Source organism: Camelus ferus, chromosome 6, assembly GCF_009834535.1.
Source record: "Camelus ferus isolate YT-003-E chromosome 6, BCGSAC_Cfer_1.0, whole genome shotgun sequence".
Lineage (NCBI taxonomy): Eukaryota > Metazoa > Chordata > Mammalia > Artiodactyla > Camelidae > Camelus > Camelus ferus.
The window spans coordinates 26936854-26953898 of NC_045701.1; the positions used below are offsets into that span (position 1 = coordinate 26936854).

At 36.8% G+C, this 17045-nt stretch overlaps 1 protein-coding gene across 5 annotated transcripts in view; it reads left to right on the forward strand.

Annotated features, from left to right (window-relative positions):
• DPH6 (diphthamine biosynthesis 6) overlaps positions 1–17045 on the forward strand; it is a 190086-nt gene that overhangs the window by 15844 nt on the left and 157197 nt on the right. Inside the window, exon 4 of one of the 5 annotated variants that reach the window (XM_032481552.1) lies at positions 16183–16595. The exons of the other annotated variants lie outside the window; for them this stretch is intronic. Within the exon in view, the coding sequence (XP_032337443.1) occupies positions 16183–16368 (186 nt within the window). The 3' untranslated portion in view covers positions 16369–16595. Of the gene's footprint in view, positions 1–16182; positions 16596–17045 lie in introns of those variants that run through there. 5 annotated transcript variants of the gene reach the window in all.

Sequence of the window (17045 nt, forward strand, 5' to 3'; positions counted from 1 at the left end):
TTGTCTTTTGCCTGATTCATTGCCTCTCTATAAATTCATCAGTTGACTTACTTTTATGTCCTTGTATTCCTTTCTTCTTTGAGCTATAGATTTCTTTCTATCTTATCATCTACTCTATATATTTTAAAGTATGTTGGTTATGTTTGACTTTTCTTTCAGATTTCTTTCCTTATGCTCTTCAACCTCTTGGCATTTGTGTCCTATTGACTTTTTTACTTTTTTTCCTAACTATGCTACTATTTATTTCTTAAGAAATCTTTTGTCAATGTTTAGTTTTGGAGTTGTGTTGTCTAAGACATTTGATGTATATGTTTCTGTCCTACTTTCTCTTACTTCATTTCTATTTTTTTTTAACATTTTTTATTGATTTATCATCATTTTACAATGTTGTGTCAAATTCCAGTGTTCAGCACAATTTTTCAGTTATTCATGGACATATACACACTCATTGTCACATTTTTTTCTCTGTGAGTTATCATAACATTTTGTGTATATTTCCCTGTGCTATACAGTGTAGTCTATTCTAAAATTTTGAAATCCCAGTCTATCCCTTCCCACCCTCCACCCCCCTGGTAACCACAAGTCTGTATTCTCTGTCTGTGAGTCTATTTCTGTCCTTTATTTACGCTTTGTTTTTGTTTGTTTGTTTGTTTGTTTGTTTTTTAGATTCCACATATGAGCGATCTCATATGGAATTTTTCTTTCTCTTTCTGGCTTACTTCACTTAGAATGACATTCTCCAGGAACATCCATGTTGCTGCAAATGGCATTATGTTGTCGGTTTTTATGGCTGAGTAGTATTCCATTGTATAAATATACCACATCTTCTTTATCCAGTCACCTGTTGATGGACATTTAGGCTGTTTCCATGTTTTGGCTATTGTAAATAGTGCTGCTATGAACATTGGGGTGCAGGTGTCATCCTGAAGTAGATTTCCTTCTGGATACAAGCCCAGGAGTGGGATTCCTGGGTCATATGGTAAGTCTATTCCTAGTCTTTTGAGGAATCTCCACACTGTTTTCCATAGTGGCTGCACCAAACTGCATTCCCACCAGCAGTGTAGGAGGATTCCCCTTTCTCCACAGCCTCTCCAGCATTTGTCATTTGTGGATTTTTGAATGACGGCCATTCTGACTGGTGTGAGGTGATACCTCATTGTAGTTTTGATTTGCATTTCTCTGATAGTTAGTGATATTGAGCATTTTTTCATGTGCTTTTTGATCATTTGTATGTCTTCCTTGGAGAATTGCTTGTTTAGGTCTTCTGCCCATTTTTGGATTGGGTTGTTTATTTTTTTCTTATTGAGTCGTATGAGCTGCTTATATATTCTGGAGATCAAGCCTTTGTCGGTTTCACTTGCAAAAATTTTCTCCCATTCCGTAGGTTTTCTTCTTGTTTTACTTCTGCTTTCCTTTGCTGTGCAGAAGCTTGTAAGTTTCATTAGGTCCCATTTGTTTATTCTTGCTTTTATTTCTTCTAGGAGAAAATTTTTGAGATGTATGTCAGATAATGTTTTGCCTATGTTTTCCTCTAGGAGGTTTATTGTATCTTGTCTTATGTTTAAGTCTTTAATCCATTTTGAGTTGATTTTTGTATATGGTGTAAGGGAGTGTTCTAGCTTCATTGTTTTACATGCTGCTGTCCAGTTTTCCCAACACCATTTGCTGAAGAGACTGTCTTTATTCCAATGTATATTCTTGCCTCCTTTGTCAAAGATGAGTTGACCAAAAGTTTGTGGGTTCATTTCTGGGCTCTCTATTCTGTTCCATTGGTCTGTATGTCTGTTTTGGTACCAATACCATGCTGTCTTGATGACTGTAGCTCTATAGTATTGTCTGAAGTCTGGGAGAGTTATTCCTCCAGCCTCTTTCTTTCTCTTCAGTAATGCTTTGGCAATTCTAGGTCTTTGATGGTTCCATATGAATTTTATTATGATTTTTTCTAGTTCTGTGAAATATGTCCTGGGTAATTGGATAGGGATTGCATTAAATCTGTAGATTGCCTTGGGCAGTGTGACCATTTTAACAATATTGATTCTTCCAATCCAAGAGCATGGAATATCTTTCCATTTTGTAAAGTCTTCTTTAATTTCCTTCATCAATGGTTTATAGTTTTCTGTGTATAGTTCTTTCACCTCCTTGGTTAGATTTATTCCCAGATATTTTATTACTTTGGGTGCTATTTTAAAGGGGATTGTTTCTTTACTTTCTTCTTCTGTTGATTTATCGTTAGTGTAAAGAAATGCAACTGATTTTTGAACGTTAATTTTGTAACCTGCTACCTTGCTGAATTCTTCAATCAGCTCTAGTAGCTTTTGTGTGGACCTTTTAGGGTTTTCTATATATAGTATCATGTCATCAGCATATAATGACACTTTTACCTCTTTTCCAATTTGGATCCCTTTTATTTCTTTCTCTTGCCTGACTGCTGTGGCTAGGACTTGTGGTGATAGTGGGCATCCTTGTCTTGTCCCAGATTTTAGTGGGAAGCTTTTGAGTTTTTCACCGTTGAGTACTATGCTGGCTGTAGGTTTGTCATATATAGCTTTTATTATGTTGAGATATGTTCCCTCTATACCCACTCTGGTGAGAGTTTTTATCATAAATGGGTGTTGAATTTTATCAAATGCTTTTTCTGCATCGATTGAGATGATCATGTGGTTTTTGTCCTTTCTCTTGTTGATGTGATGTATTACACTGATTGATTTGCGTATGTTGAACCAGCCTTGTGTCCCTGGGATGAACCCCACTTGGTCATGATGTATAATCTTTTTTACATGTTGTTGGATTCTATTTGCTAAAATTTTGGTGAGGATTTTGGCGTCTATGTTCATCAGTGATATTGGCCTATAATTCTCTTTTTTTGTAGTGTCTTTGCCTGGTTTTGGTATCAGGGTGATGGTGGCTTCATAGAATGAGTTTGGGAGTAATCCCTCCTTTTCAATTGTCTGGAAGAGTTTGAGAAGGACTGGTATGAGTTCTTCTTTGTATGTTTGGTAGAATTCCCCGGTGAAGCCATCCGGTCCTGGACTTTTATTTGTAGGGAGGTTTTTAATTGCTATTTCTATTTCCTTTCTAGTGATCGGATTGTTCAAGTGTTCAGATTCTTCTTGATTCAGTTTTGGTGGACAGTATGTTTCCAGAAACTTGTCCATCTCCTCTAGGTTATCCAGTTTGGTTCCATATAGTTTTTCATAATATTCTCGTATGATATTCTGTATTTCTATTTTGTTTGTTGTAATTTCTCCATTTTCCTTTCTTATTTTGCTAATTTGTGCTCTCTCTTTTTTCTTCTTTGTGAGTTTGGCCAGAGGTTTGTCGATTTTATTTACTTTTTCAAAAAACCAGCTTTTGGTTTGGTTGATTTTTTCTATGGTCTTGTTAATCTCTATTGTATTTAATTCCTCTCTGATCTTTATTATTTCCTTCCTTCTGCTGCTTTTTGGGGCTTTTTGTTCTTCTTTTTCTAATTGATTCAGGTGGTGGGTTAAATTGTTTATTTGAGATTGTTCTTTTTTGAGGAAGGCCTGTATCGCTATACACTTCCCTCTTAGCACTGCCTTTGCTGTGTCCCATAGGTTTTGAGTGGTTGTGCTTTCATTATCATTTGTCTCAAGGTATTTTTTAATTTCAGCTTTGATTTCCTCACTGATCCATTGTTTTTTCAATAACATATTGTTTAATCTCCATGCTTTCCTTTTTTTCTCCTTTGTTTCTCTGTTGTTGATTTCCAGTTTCATGGCATTGTGGTCAGTAAAGATGCTTGAGATAATTTCTATCTTCTTAAAATTGTTGAGGTTTCTTTTGTGCCCAAGTACATGATCGATCCTGGAAAATGTTCCATGTGCACTTGAAAAGAATGTATATCCTATTTTTTGGGGGTGTAATGCTCTGAAAATATCCACCAAATCTCGTTTTTCTATTGTAGTATTTAATTTCTCTGTTGCCTTGTTTATTTTCTGTCTGGAAGATCTGTCTAGTGATGTTAATGCAGTGTTAAAATCTCCAACTATGATTGTATTCCCATCAATATCCCCCTTTATCTCTGTTAGTAATTCTTGTATGTACTTAGGTGCTCCTATATTGGGTGCATATATATTAACGAGTGTAATATCCTCATCTTGTATCACTCCTTTAATCATTATAAAATGTCCTTCTTTATCTTTCTTTATGGCCTTTGTTTTAAAGTCTATTTTGTCTGAAATCAGTACTGCAACACCTGCTTTTTTGGCTTTTCCATTTGCATGGAATATCCTTTTCCATCCTTTCACTCTCAATCTATATGTGTCCTTCTCCCTAAAGTGGGTCTCTTGTATGCAGCATATTGAAGGTTCTTGCTTTATTATCCAGTCTGCCACTCTATGTCTTTTGACTGGAGCATTTAGTCCATTAACATTTACAGTAATTAATGATAGATGTGTGTTTATTGCCATTTTGAACTTATCTTTGCAGTTGAATTGGTATATCCTCTTTGTTCCTTTCTTCTTCCTTTTGTGGTTTGGTAATTTTCCTTTGTATTATCATGGATTTTATTTAATTTTTGTGACTCCTTTGTAAATTTTTGGCTTGTGGTTACCCTTTTTTGTAAATCTATCAACCCATTACTATAACTGTTTTTAGTAAACTGATAGTAACATGATCTCAAACCCATCCTACTGTTAAAAAAATTTAAAAAAGAAAGAAAAAAGTATTCTATATTTCCCTGCCTCCCTCTCCCACTCTCAGTGATTTGTATGTCTTCTTTTATAATTTCATGTTTACTTTATTTGTAATTCATGAGTTATCACCTTTCCAGTTGTGTGTTTCTCATTTCTGTAGCATCCTGCTGCTTTTCTATTTAGAATAGCCCTTTCAATATTTCTTTTAGCATGGGTTTAGTGTTGCTAAACTTCTGCAGCTTTTTTTTGTCTGTGAAACTCTTTATTTCTCCTTCTATCCTCAAGGATAGCCTTGCTGGATAAAGGATCCTAGGCTGCATCTTTTTTTCATTCAGGGCTTTGAATATATCTTGCCACTCCCTTCTGGCCTGTAGTGTTTGTGTAGAGAAATCAGCTGAGAGCCTTATGGGGGTTCCCTTGTAACTTACTCTTTGCTTTTCTCTTGCTGCCTTTAGAATCATTTCTTTATCCTTGACTCTGGCCATCTTGATTATGATATGTCTTAGGTGTGGGTCTATTTGGGTTCTTCCTGTTTGGGACCCTCTGAGCTTCCTGTACTTGGATATCTGATTCCTTCTTTAAGTTTGGGAAGTTTTCAGTCATGCTTTCTTCAAAAACCTTTTCAATCCCCTTTGATCTTTCTTCTCCTTCTGGGACCCCTATTATGCGAAGATTGGGATGCTTTATATTATCCCATAGGTCCCTTATGCTATTTTCATTATTTTTTATTTGCTTCTCTTGTAGTTCTTCTGAATGGGTGCTTTCTATTGCCGTGTCTTCTAGATCCCTAATTCGTTCCTCTGCATTATCTAGTCGGCTTTGCACAGCTATTAGATCATTCCTCATCTCTGTCAATGAGTTTACCCATTCTACTTGGCTCTTCTTTATAGCTTCAATTTCATTTTTGACATATTTTATATCTCTAAACACTATCTCTTTTAATTCCTTCAGCAATTCGATCACTCCTTTTTTGAAATCTTGATCTAGTAGGCTATCGATGTCTATTTTGTTGATCTTTCTTTCAGGGGATTTCTCTTGTTCTTTTAATTGGGAAAGGTTTTTCTGCTTCTTCATCTTGCTCATACCTCTTTGGCACTGTGGTTTATGGAGTATCAGGTGTTTATTTTGGTCCTTAAGGATTTTATCTATCTGATGCCTATTTAGGAATAAAACTTAGGAAAAAAAGAAAAAAAATGAGAGAGAGAAAGAATTTTAAAAGAAGGGAGAAAGAGGGTTTGAAAACAGTGTATAATGAATAATAGAAGAGTGAGTTGAAGCAGAGTATTAATCGGGTTGAGACGTCCTTTTAAAACCTTTACAAAAAAAGGGGGGTGGGAGATGAATAGATGTATTTGAAACCTGTGTCTAATCAATAGCAGGACATCAAAACCCAAGAGAAATAGAAATGAATTAAGAAGTAAAGATTAAGAGAGTAATAGAAAATAGAACAGGTAAAAACAGATTTAAAAAAAAAAAGGGGGGGGGTTGTCGGTGTTCTCCTGGAGTCTGTGTGCTTTTAATGTGAAGTCTTTCTGTCTTTGTCCTGTTTTGGAAGCTCAGCTTGCTGTTTTCAGAGGCCCTCCATTGGCGCCCTCTTCTGTGCTGCTCCCAGCACCTGTCGGCAAGCTGATCGCGCCTCCTCCTAACACTGGGTCAGGTGCAGCTCTCTGCTGTGGGCGGGCGGGTCGCTGCGCCTCCGGATGCCGCAGTCAGATGTTGCAGACTGGCCGGGTAGGAGGGCGGGTCGTGCCCCCTCCCAGCACCTCGGTCAGGGGCTGTGCTCCTGCCCGAAAGGCGGGGGGGGGGGGGGGGGCCGCTCTCCCTCTACTTGCACCGCCGGTAGTTCCGCTCTCTGTGCGGCTGCGCGCTCCGCCCTGGTCGGCGCTCCGCAGGTGGGCTCGGGGAAGACCGAGGGACAGCCCTGTCCCTGCTCTGAGCCAAAACCAGCTCCTTGTTTGTCTTTGTGGAGCAAGTCTCTGAGGGACCAGGTTCTGCCCCGGGCTGCAGGCCAGTCTCAGTCTGGCCTTTGAGGCTGCTAAGACCTTCGGTGCGGATGCAGGTTTCACCCCCGCCCCCGCCTGAGTGCTCAGCGCGGAGGATATGGCGGCTGTGCCTGAGCCCCGCCTCTCTTCCCCCGAAAACTTTCCGCGGGTTTTCAGAGATGGGGGTGTGCACCCTTTCCCCGAGAGCACATGAACCTTGCTTTTTTATGGAGGGCCCAGGTTGTTCTGCCCTGTGCACCCACAGCCACAGCACGCAGCCCCTTGCGTTCCCCCTGGGCTGCCTCCGTGCAGCCACTTCCGTCCTCCGCCCGGCTTGTGCAGCCTGGCCCTGCCCGCCGCTGCCGGCCCGCATCTCAGGCTGGGTGTCGGGGGGACGCTCTGTGCCTGTTTAACTTAGTTCTGTCAGTCAAGGGCTGCTCTGTACAGATCCGAGCCTCGGAGGCTCCCCCTCCGTCCCGCTGGCCTCTCAGTTGGAGAGGGGAGACCCAGCGAGCGAGCGCCAGTCCTCCTTTGCTGCTCCCTCTCCGCGGGACCCGTCCCGCGCTGCTTTGCCTTTTGTTCTTTCTTTTTTCCTTTTCTTGATTACCAGATTTTTGGCGTCTTTATCTTTTGAAGAGGGCGATGTTCTGTCGGAGTTCCACAGGTGCTCTGGTTGGCTTAGTGGGTCTGTAGATGTGGGTCTTGGTGTATTTGTGGGAGAGGGTGACTTGCGAGCGTCCTTCTACTCCGCCATCTTCTCCAAACCTCTTACTTCATTTCTAGACCTGTAATTTACCTTGTCTTTGTTATATTCTCTATTAAATGACTGAGAACACATTATGAAGATTTATAAGTATGCATTACTTTATTCCTTTATTGTTGTCCTTATATTTTTTGTAGCACAGGACTTTATTGGTGGTTACACAGCAATGTGATAGATCTTGAACTGATCTTTTAATGTTGACTTTCACTTTTAAATTGCGAACATCTTAATTCAGCAAATTTGTAGTATCTAAATCATAAAGTAGCCATAAAATCAATGAGAATATCAATAAGCATTTAGAGGTTTTTTCTTTCTTTCTTTCTTTTTTTTTTTTTTTACTGGTAAGAAGTTATTTAATAGAGGCTTTTTCTGTGGCATGTGAGAAAAAATTGAGTGAATCAAAAGGATATGTTATTTGACCTTGACTTTTCCTGTAACTTTAACCTATACTGCTACCATTTAGAGATTTTTCTTATGTCTTTCATTTTGCAAACATTAATTGGATGCTTATAATATACCAGTACTGTAGAGTAAAAAGATATACAAGATTTAGTCTCTGCCTTCACTGACCATGTTGAGATAAGACATGTATACAGAGAAGCTAATATAAGGTAGAGTTGCCATTAAGTCTCCATTTAAAGGGCTATGGGAATTCAGAGGAGAAAAAAGTCCTCTGTGTTGGGGGATCAGGGGAGACCTTATAGGGGAGGTTGCACTTGATATCCTTAAAAATTGTTTCAATTTTAACAGTGGCGGGCATGAAGAATGACTAGGAGTATGTTGCAAATTAAGGGCCCAGCTTAGCCAAAGTCACTGAAGCAGGAAATCATAAGATGTAGTAAAGAAGTAGCGGTTCAGTTTGGCTAGAGCTCAGAGTTTAAGGAGTAGTGGGAAATAAGTCTGGAAGGGTAGATTGGAGCCCAAAAAAAGAAAGTGTCTTAAATTTTAGACTAAGGATTGCTCAGGCAGTGAAGAGTGCCTAAGGTGGTACTTTCCAAGCTCGGCTTAGTGGGCACATTTTTTTTTCTTTAAATAAAAGAGACTAAAATAAAATATAAAATATCAAAATGCCTTATAAATAGTAAGGTTATTATTTTGTGAAACACATATATACATACTTTATATGTATGGTAGACTATTAACATGATATTGAGATATACACACACACACACACACACACACACACATATATGTATATATATACTTCCTACTGTTAAACAAATTGTTGTGGTCAAACAAATTTGAAAGCTACTACCTTGAAGGATTTTGCAAAAAGAGTGACGTAGAATTATATGGCTGAATGGAACTTTAAGGGCATTAGGTTGCATCACTAATAATGCAAGAAATGGATTAGGGAAGTGGAATTCTGGAGATGAGTTCAGATTGAAAAGTGAAATGCTATGCCAGGTGAAAGGATCTGAGAATCTGAACTGGGGGAGTAGCAGTGAGAAAGTTGAAGAGGTGGGTTGATAGGGCTGATGGTAATATTTAAATAAAAAGTGACAAGGAGTCTACATAAGATATCTTGTAAATTGACAGTTCCATGCTAATTTACTCAGTTTTCACTGCACAGTGTTGGTAATCAAAGTGAATTACGATAGCTATATATTAAAAATAGTGTGATCCTCAATTTTGCAGCACCCTATCTTTGTCGTCTTTTTAATCTGGTATAAGATAGCGTAGAAGATGCTTCATATCAATCCAGGTTCATTTAATCAAGATTAATTCTTAGTAAGTGTTAGTCTTAGTGGTTCTTTTACATTTTCTTCATAGAGTTATATGTAGTACACATCAACTAAAATATTTTGTCCTTATTTCTCTAAATGAAAACACCTTGTGGGAAGACAATGTAAGATATTAATGCTTTTAACGTAATAGTAATGCATGTAGATGGGATTCAGATTATTATGGTCTTTCTCCAGTCTTTCTCACTCTATAATATATCCTGCAAACTCCTGCCAGGTTAGTCTTTCTAGAAGGTAGATTCAGTTATATTTATCTCTTCATAAAAAATCTTCGTTGTTTACCATTGATCCCCTAGGTGCTCTGCAATATGACTTCATCTTATCTTTCATATTTTCCCAGTATTTCGTCACATGGAACCTGTGTTTCACCTGCACTAGACTATTGTCAGAACTCATTCTTCACCACTTAGTCCATATCTGTCCTGCTCAGTGCTATGAGTTAGTCAAAAACATTTCCTGTCCAATTCCTTCTTTTACATGGCATCTTCTTCTTGATGTCTTCCTTGATATGCTCTCACTGAATGTAACAACCCCCTCTCTGGAACCTTCATATAACATTGTATTTCTCTTCTAGTACTTAATCTATTTTGATATACAGAGCTACTGATTTTGTTTTATTGAGTGTTTTGTTTTTGTTGTGGGTTTTTGAATAAAGGTTATGATTACTTCAAGGGGCAAGGATTATATTTTATTCTTTTTTATTTCTTGTGGGAATCCATATAACCCTTAAACTCTACAGGCATTGTGTTGAATTATTTCCCTGTGGAATTTAGTTTTTCCGTCTGTAAAATTTGAGTATTTTTTCCTTTTATTTATCTATTTGAGGATAAATGAGAAAATATATGAGAGCCTCTTTAGGTTTCTGGAAGATGCTATAAAAATTAGTTGTTTTTTAAAGCCTGCCAGCTTCATGTCAGTCTCAGACCTACTTTCTCTTCTATTCCCTGTCTTCCAAAATAATCCAGTAAAGCTAAATAGTCAGTTGTTCTCATTGCATACACATTTCCATTAGTATATTAATACTAAGTAGTAGCTGCAAGTTGGCATTGAGATGAGTGTAATTCCTCTTGACTTTATTAGTACATTAATGCAGAGGAAAAAGAATGGTAATCGTTCAGATTGTGAAAGAGGTTTTAATGGGGGCAAATTTACATTATATATTGGATTGAATTTATTCTTCTACATTTGTTGCCAATTATTTTTGGCCCTTCTGAGTCTTTATTAAGACTCTTTCAGGGAGATAATTCAGCCTTCCAAGGAATTAATGTTTTCTGTCTATTTTCCTATATGAGTAAACTGAGGCATGGATTCTTTCAAAATAAGGTAAAGAAGTGACTACAAAGATGACAAAGGTTCTTATTAATAGATGCCTTTTTTCCATTGAAAATTCATTTGGTGTATTCGTTTGGGATTTAACGCTATGCTTATCTTTAAAATCGAAGCAGTATATTTTCTATTAACTCATTTGTGAAAAGCCTCAAGCAAGGACTTTCATTGAAAGTTACATGAACTAAGTTTACAGAATTTAGACTTTTGAAATAGTATATGAAGAATTGAGAGATTTAAAAAATGGCTCTTTGAATGTCCAGAGGCAGTAAAATGGGACTATTATGTGCACTCCTGTATGTAAGAGCAGTTGTGTCTCATTGCCAGGAGAATTACACCACCCTTATTCATAGAATCTACAGTGCTGAGTGCTGTGGTCACTTTCTGTACTTACACAGAGTAGATGCTCAATGAGCAATTGTTAAATTAAACTTACTGAACAAAGTTAAGTATATTTAACCTTGACAAAATTTAGCTAATATTGATCCTTATAGATTTTTATAAAAATGGAGACAAATCAGAAGAGGCAGAAACTATCAGAGATTTATTTCCCTTCTTTGTGGAGGATTCTTTGCTACCTACTATAAGATTGGTTCTAGAGCTAGTGAAATGGTTCGTGGTCTGTCTTAAGACCAGTTTCCTCATGGATTCTTTTCTAGGCAGTCATTTTGCAGGGAGATGAGGAGAGGAGAGGAATCATCATCACTTGGTATGTAACACATGGTCTTCCCTTTTGAGCCTTTCATAATTTCACTCCTTTAACAATTTTTATTGGTCTCACTGCCATTTTCCTTAACCCTCTCCAGGGTTCTATTGATTTTGAGTGGTCATGTAACCTGGGCTTAATCATAGAAAGTTAGGAAGAATCAATCTAGTAGACTTCAGTGCAAGAAAATGTGATACTTTAAGACAGGATTTCTTAAGCTAGAGGAGGGAGGTGTTTTTGAACTCTGAAATGTTGTGCAAATTTTTTGTGAATGTAAATTTTTCTGGGGAGAGGTCCAAATTTTTATTTTAACACAGCGGTCTGTTCTTTTCAAAAGTTTAAGAACTACTGTTTTAACCATTGATTTCAGAAAGCCTTGTAGCCCAGGGGTAGTCCTGTCTACTTAAGTTGGAACTCTATTGTCCTCTGAGCCTGTAGCACATGCTGTGCTACGTGCTTGTGAGGTCACAGGGGGCTTCTGTGGCTTCCAAAGAGTGAAGAGGAGAGTAGCATGGAGGTAGCATCTGAGAGCAGATGAGGATGCCATGCATCTCTCAAGAAGGATATTAAGCTCTCCAAGATAGAAGAGTGCAAAGTGGCATCTTATAATTTCAGATAAGAAATGATGAAGACCAGAGAAGGGCCAACAGGCTTCGACCTTCTTTGTGTTCTGGCTGGTTCTTAATAGGCCTTTGGATTTTATGTTGAAGGATAAGGATGCAAAAGGCAGTGTTCCTAATTTCCTCAAATGTAGCCTTTTTTTTTTTTTAAATTTCTGTTGTGTTTAGTTATTCTTTTGGGTTGTTATTACATTATACCTTGTTTTACATCATTATTTGCATATGTATCTTCTCTGTTAGTTTACAACCTCTTGAAAGCATGACCCTGTGGTTTTCAACTTTGGATACTCTGCAGTGCTCATCATAGTGCTTTGTCCATAGGAGGTGCGCAGAATTTTTTGTTGTGTATTTGCCCTAGGGATGCCGTTGACGATTTTCACCTTATTAGATATTCAACTTTATAACAGTCCAAGGGTGAAATTTCTCTTAGGGCTTAGTCATTATTTTTTTTTTTAATTGAAGTATACAGTTTACAATGTTGTGTCAATTTCTGGTACACAACATAATGTTTCAGTCATACATATACATACATATATTCGTCTTCATATTCTTTTTCATATAAGTTACTACAAGATACTGAATATAGTTCCTGTGCTATACAGAAGAAAATTGTTTATCCATTTTATATATAGTAGTTAGTATTTGCAAATCTCGTATCTCCCAGTTTATCCCTTCCACCCAGCAACCATAAGCTTGTTTTCCATGGCTGTCAGTCTGTTACTGTTTTGTAGTTAAGTTCATTTGTGTCTTTTTTTTTTAAGATTCCACGTTTGAGTGATATCATATGGTATTTTTCTTTCTCTTTCTGGTTACGGTCTCCAGGTCCATCCATGTTGCAGCAAATGGTATTATTTCATTCTTTTTTATGGCTGAGTAGTATTCCATTGTATAAATATATGACAATTTCTTTATCTAGTCATCTGTCGATGAACATTTATGTTGTTTCCATGTCTTAGCTATTGTAAATAGTGTTGCTATGAGAGTTGGGGTGCATGTATCCTTTTGAATTAAAATTCCCGCTGGATATATGCCCAGGAGTGGGATTGCTGGATCATATGGTAAGTCTACTTTTAGTTTTTTAAGGAATCTCTGTACTGTTTTCCATAATGGCTGCACTAAACTACATTCCCACCAGCAGTGTAGGAGGGTTCCCTTTTCTTCACACCCTCTCCAGAATTTACTGTTTGTGGACTTTTGAATGATGGCCATTCTGATTGGTGTGAGGTGATACCTCGCTGTAGTTTTGATTTGCATTTCTCTGATAATTAGGGATGTTAAGCATTTTTTTTTCACATGCCTATTGGCCATTTGTATGTCTTCATTGGAGAATTGCTTGTTTAGGTCTTCTGTCCATTTTTGGATTGGGTTGCTTGTTTTTCTGTTATTAAGTTTTATGAGTTGTTTATATATATTCTGGAGATTAAGCCCTCTTCAGTCTTATCTTTTGCAAATACTTTTTCCCATTCTATAGGTTGTCTTTTTGTTTTGTTCATAGTTTCCTTTGCTGTGCAAAAGCTTATAAGTTTAATTAGGTCCCATTTATTTATTTTCACTTTTATTTCTGTTACCTTGTATACTGCTGTAGGAGAACATTGCTAAGGTTTATGTCAGAGAATGTTTTGCCTATGTTTTCTTCCAGGGGATTTATAGTGTCTTGTCTTTGATGAAGTCTTTAAGCCATTTTGAGTTTATTTTTGTGTATGGTGTGAGGGAGTGTTCTAACTTCATTGATTTACGTTGACTGTCTTGGAATTTAGTCTTTATAATAGTTTGCCTTACTGTAACTATTACATAGTTTTTGCTGTGTGAATACTAAATCATTCAACTCATTATATTTCCTATTTATATTGACTGTTAGAAGGCCCAGAGCCATATGATTCTGTTTCATTTAATTTTGTGTATTGTTTATGTAGCACTACTTGCCAGGCACTGTCCTAAACTCTGTGCCTTATATTCTGATTTATCCTTACATCAACCCTGATTTATTATCCATTTTGCAGATAAGTCATTGAGATATGCAGGTTAAGTAACTTGTCCAAGGTTACATAGCTAGAAAGTAGTAGAACATGTACTTTTAATCACTGTGTTCTGCTGCCTCCCAGCATTACATATGTGTAATGTGTAATTAATTCATGCAGATATTACCATATAACAATGCATATGTAATGCATATATAGACCAATAAGGCATGTGTGAATTGACAGTGAGACAGAGGAACAGGCATATGGTTTGATAAGGGGGATTATTAAGTCATGGGTTAAAATGATCTATCTGTGATCTCATCTTATTTCGAAGATCTTATAATAGTTTTAGATTATTGCTACTCAAAGTATGTCCAGAGGCTGGTGCTAGTCCATGAAGTGTTTGCTCTTAGTCCAAGGTCAGCTATTTATGGAAGTTAAAAATAAGTATTCAGAAACTTTTATAGTCATTTGAGAGTAATTTTGTATTTGTTGACTATAATAATAAAAATTTGGCCTGCATTTTTTTAATCTTAAAAAAATATTTTTTGTAATTCATTTAATTGTATTTTACAAAAGTTTCAGTTTTACAAAACTTTACAAAAGTTTAATTTGGAAATTAAAAAAAAATGGTCCTTAATTTTAGAAGGACTGTTCTAGGTAACAGTTTTTCAAGATTTTAGGGCTGTTGTTTGTCTGAAAAAGAAAATACATCATCTGTAACTTGAAATTATGTTCTAATCTAAACCTGGTGTTGAAAATAAATTTGGAATTAGTGTATTTGGCTGCTTTTTCAGTTTCTTGATTCTGTGAGAGAAGGCCCTAAATTGAATGGACTTCTTAGGGAAATGGGGCATTTTTCATTTTTGTTTTTCTACTTAGTACTTTTTCTGAAGAATGACACATCTGAATTAAGTCCTTGATCCAGGTTAGTTGCCTGAAGAACTTATCTATCATTTATAGTTACTATCTCCTTCCTTGACCTACCAAAGTAGCTAATAAGGTACTTTGAATTTTTTGTGGGTTCAAATGGTTCCCTAGAATAACAGAAAAGTAAAAAAAGATAAGAACAACAATAAAACATTGCTGATGATGCCAGCTAGGTGTAATACATTTTTCTATTTGTGGAAAGCAAAGATAGCTTCACTGAAATAATATTTGCGACACCATTCAGTTTTTAATTTTTCTTTTTCTTTTTGGGTGGGTTGGGAAGTCTTCTATTATATAACATGTTGTAAAATAGTTTCATGCTCAGTTACCAACCCTAATAGGGTCTTTCATTGTCCATGCAGTTACCATCTCCTTTTTAAAATAATCTCTTTTTGGTGATCCCGTAAAATAGTATTTGATGAGGAATCCACCGCAATATTTTTGCATGTTTAAAAGCTGGCCACCAAATAGAGAAATGGGCTAAGGATATGAACAGGCATTTCACAGAGAAAGAAATTCAAATAGCCAAGGAATTTTCAACCTCACTAACTCAAAAATGCAGTCATGATGTGGGCAAGATTAAGAAATGATACTGATTTTGGAGAAGTGAGTACTTTTATGTGCTGCCAGCAGCCCTATACGTTGGTTCAGCCTTCTTGAGGGTAATTTGGCAGAACTCGTCAGATGACAACAACAAAAAATACACTGTCTCTTTATCCAGCCCCTCCACTTTGGGGGATGTATTCTACGGAAATTAAGTTGTACTCAAAGATTTAGACATGATTGGCAAGCTAAATTATGGTGTATCCATACAATGGAATATGGTATAGCATTAAAAATGAAGTTGCAGAAAGACAACAAATCTATATGTATTACTAAGAGAAGGAAATGGATTACCAAATACTCTGTATGATATAATTACATTTTCGTAGATGTGTTTGTGCAAATGTATGTGTAGAAAAAGATCTGAAGGCTATATTTTAAGTCTGTATATGGAACATATTAAGAGTGTTTGTATAATTTTTGCACATTTGAATTTTTGATTTTTTTCCTGTAATGAGCATGCATTGCTTTTGAAGCTTCTTTGTTGAAGATTTGGCCTCCATTTTAAAATGCATGGAATGGTTTAGGAGTAAAGGAAATCTGATAATCAACAGGATGTCGCCTTTCCCCAGGTCCTTTTCTGAGGGTTCACCAGGAGCCTGTTTTTCTTTTCTTTCAGAACTGGTTCTTGAAAGCTGTGTTTGAGGTTTGTTTTTTGGTTTTTTTTTTTTCCTTCTGTGACAAATGTCTATCATTTTCTAAACAAGAAAGCCAATGTCCCAGTTAGGTGTGTGGAGTTCTTTTCATTTACTTGCAGCCCTGTTGTGTTAATACTGAATAGGCAGAGACAGCCTGACTGGTGGTGAAAGATGGTAAGCCCGCCTCAGGGCTTTTTCTGGTCAGCCCTAAACCTCTGATTGCCACGTTTTCCTAATTTCCCATTTCCAGGGCATCACTAGAGTGACCTTGCTTGCTGAATATGATGCTCTGAATCTCCAAGATTTTCACATACATTTGGAAGTGGGCAGCCAGGCGATTGTTTACAGGACTCCAAATGAACTGTGCACTCACAGCAAGTTTGATAAACACACATTTCCTCCTTTTATCAGTGAGATTGCAGAATGTGAAGTATGAGTTTCCAGTTTTACTCATTCCCCTCAACCCTTTTCCTGTTTAAAAACTTAGACATACTCATTGGATGCTGATCTGTCCCTGTTATTTATTTTGCTTACTGGTAGTCGACGGTTTATTCCAATACTTACCTAAGCAAGGTTTGGCAGTCATTCAAAAATAAACTTTCCATGTATTCAAGTTAAAGGAGATTCACCCCAAGGAATGTAATGTGAGCGCTAATTAACAGTAATGACTGCTAATCACTTTGCTTTTTATACTCCTTTAGGAGCACTGCTATTATCCAATGTAGTTAAGTAAAATGCTTGTATATGAATCAACAATGCTGCATCCTTTTAGCAGCTATTGCTCACAATCAAGCTTTGCATAAATTAGAATTAACCAAAATTGATTTTAATGTGCTTCATTTCTTTCTATGATAGTAAACTTAAATATCTAGTTAAGTATCCTGAATATTAACGACATTACCTATTTTTCTTCTTTTTTTTTGCAATCATCCTTATGGTAGATGAAAAACAATATTGCAAATAAATTTTCACAGTTTATGACATTTCTCTTAGATTTCTTTGAAATTGCACGTGACATACTCTTCATAGTCACAGTGGGCTTTGATTGTGTTGTGTGCATTTTATCAGATCAATGAAAAGCAATAGACTTGTGTTTAATTTTTCTGGTTTTGT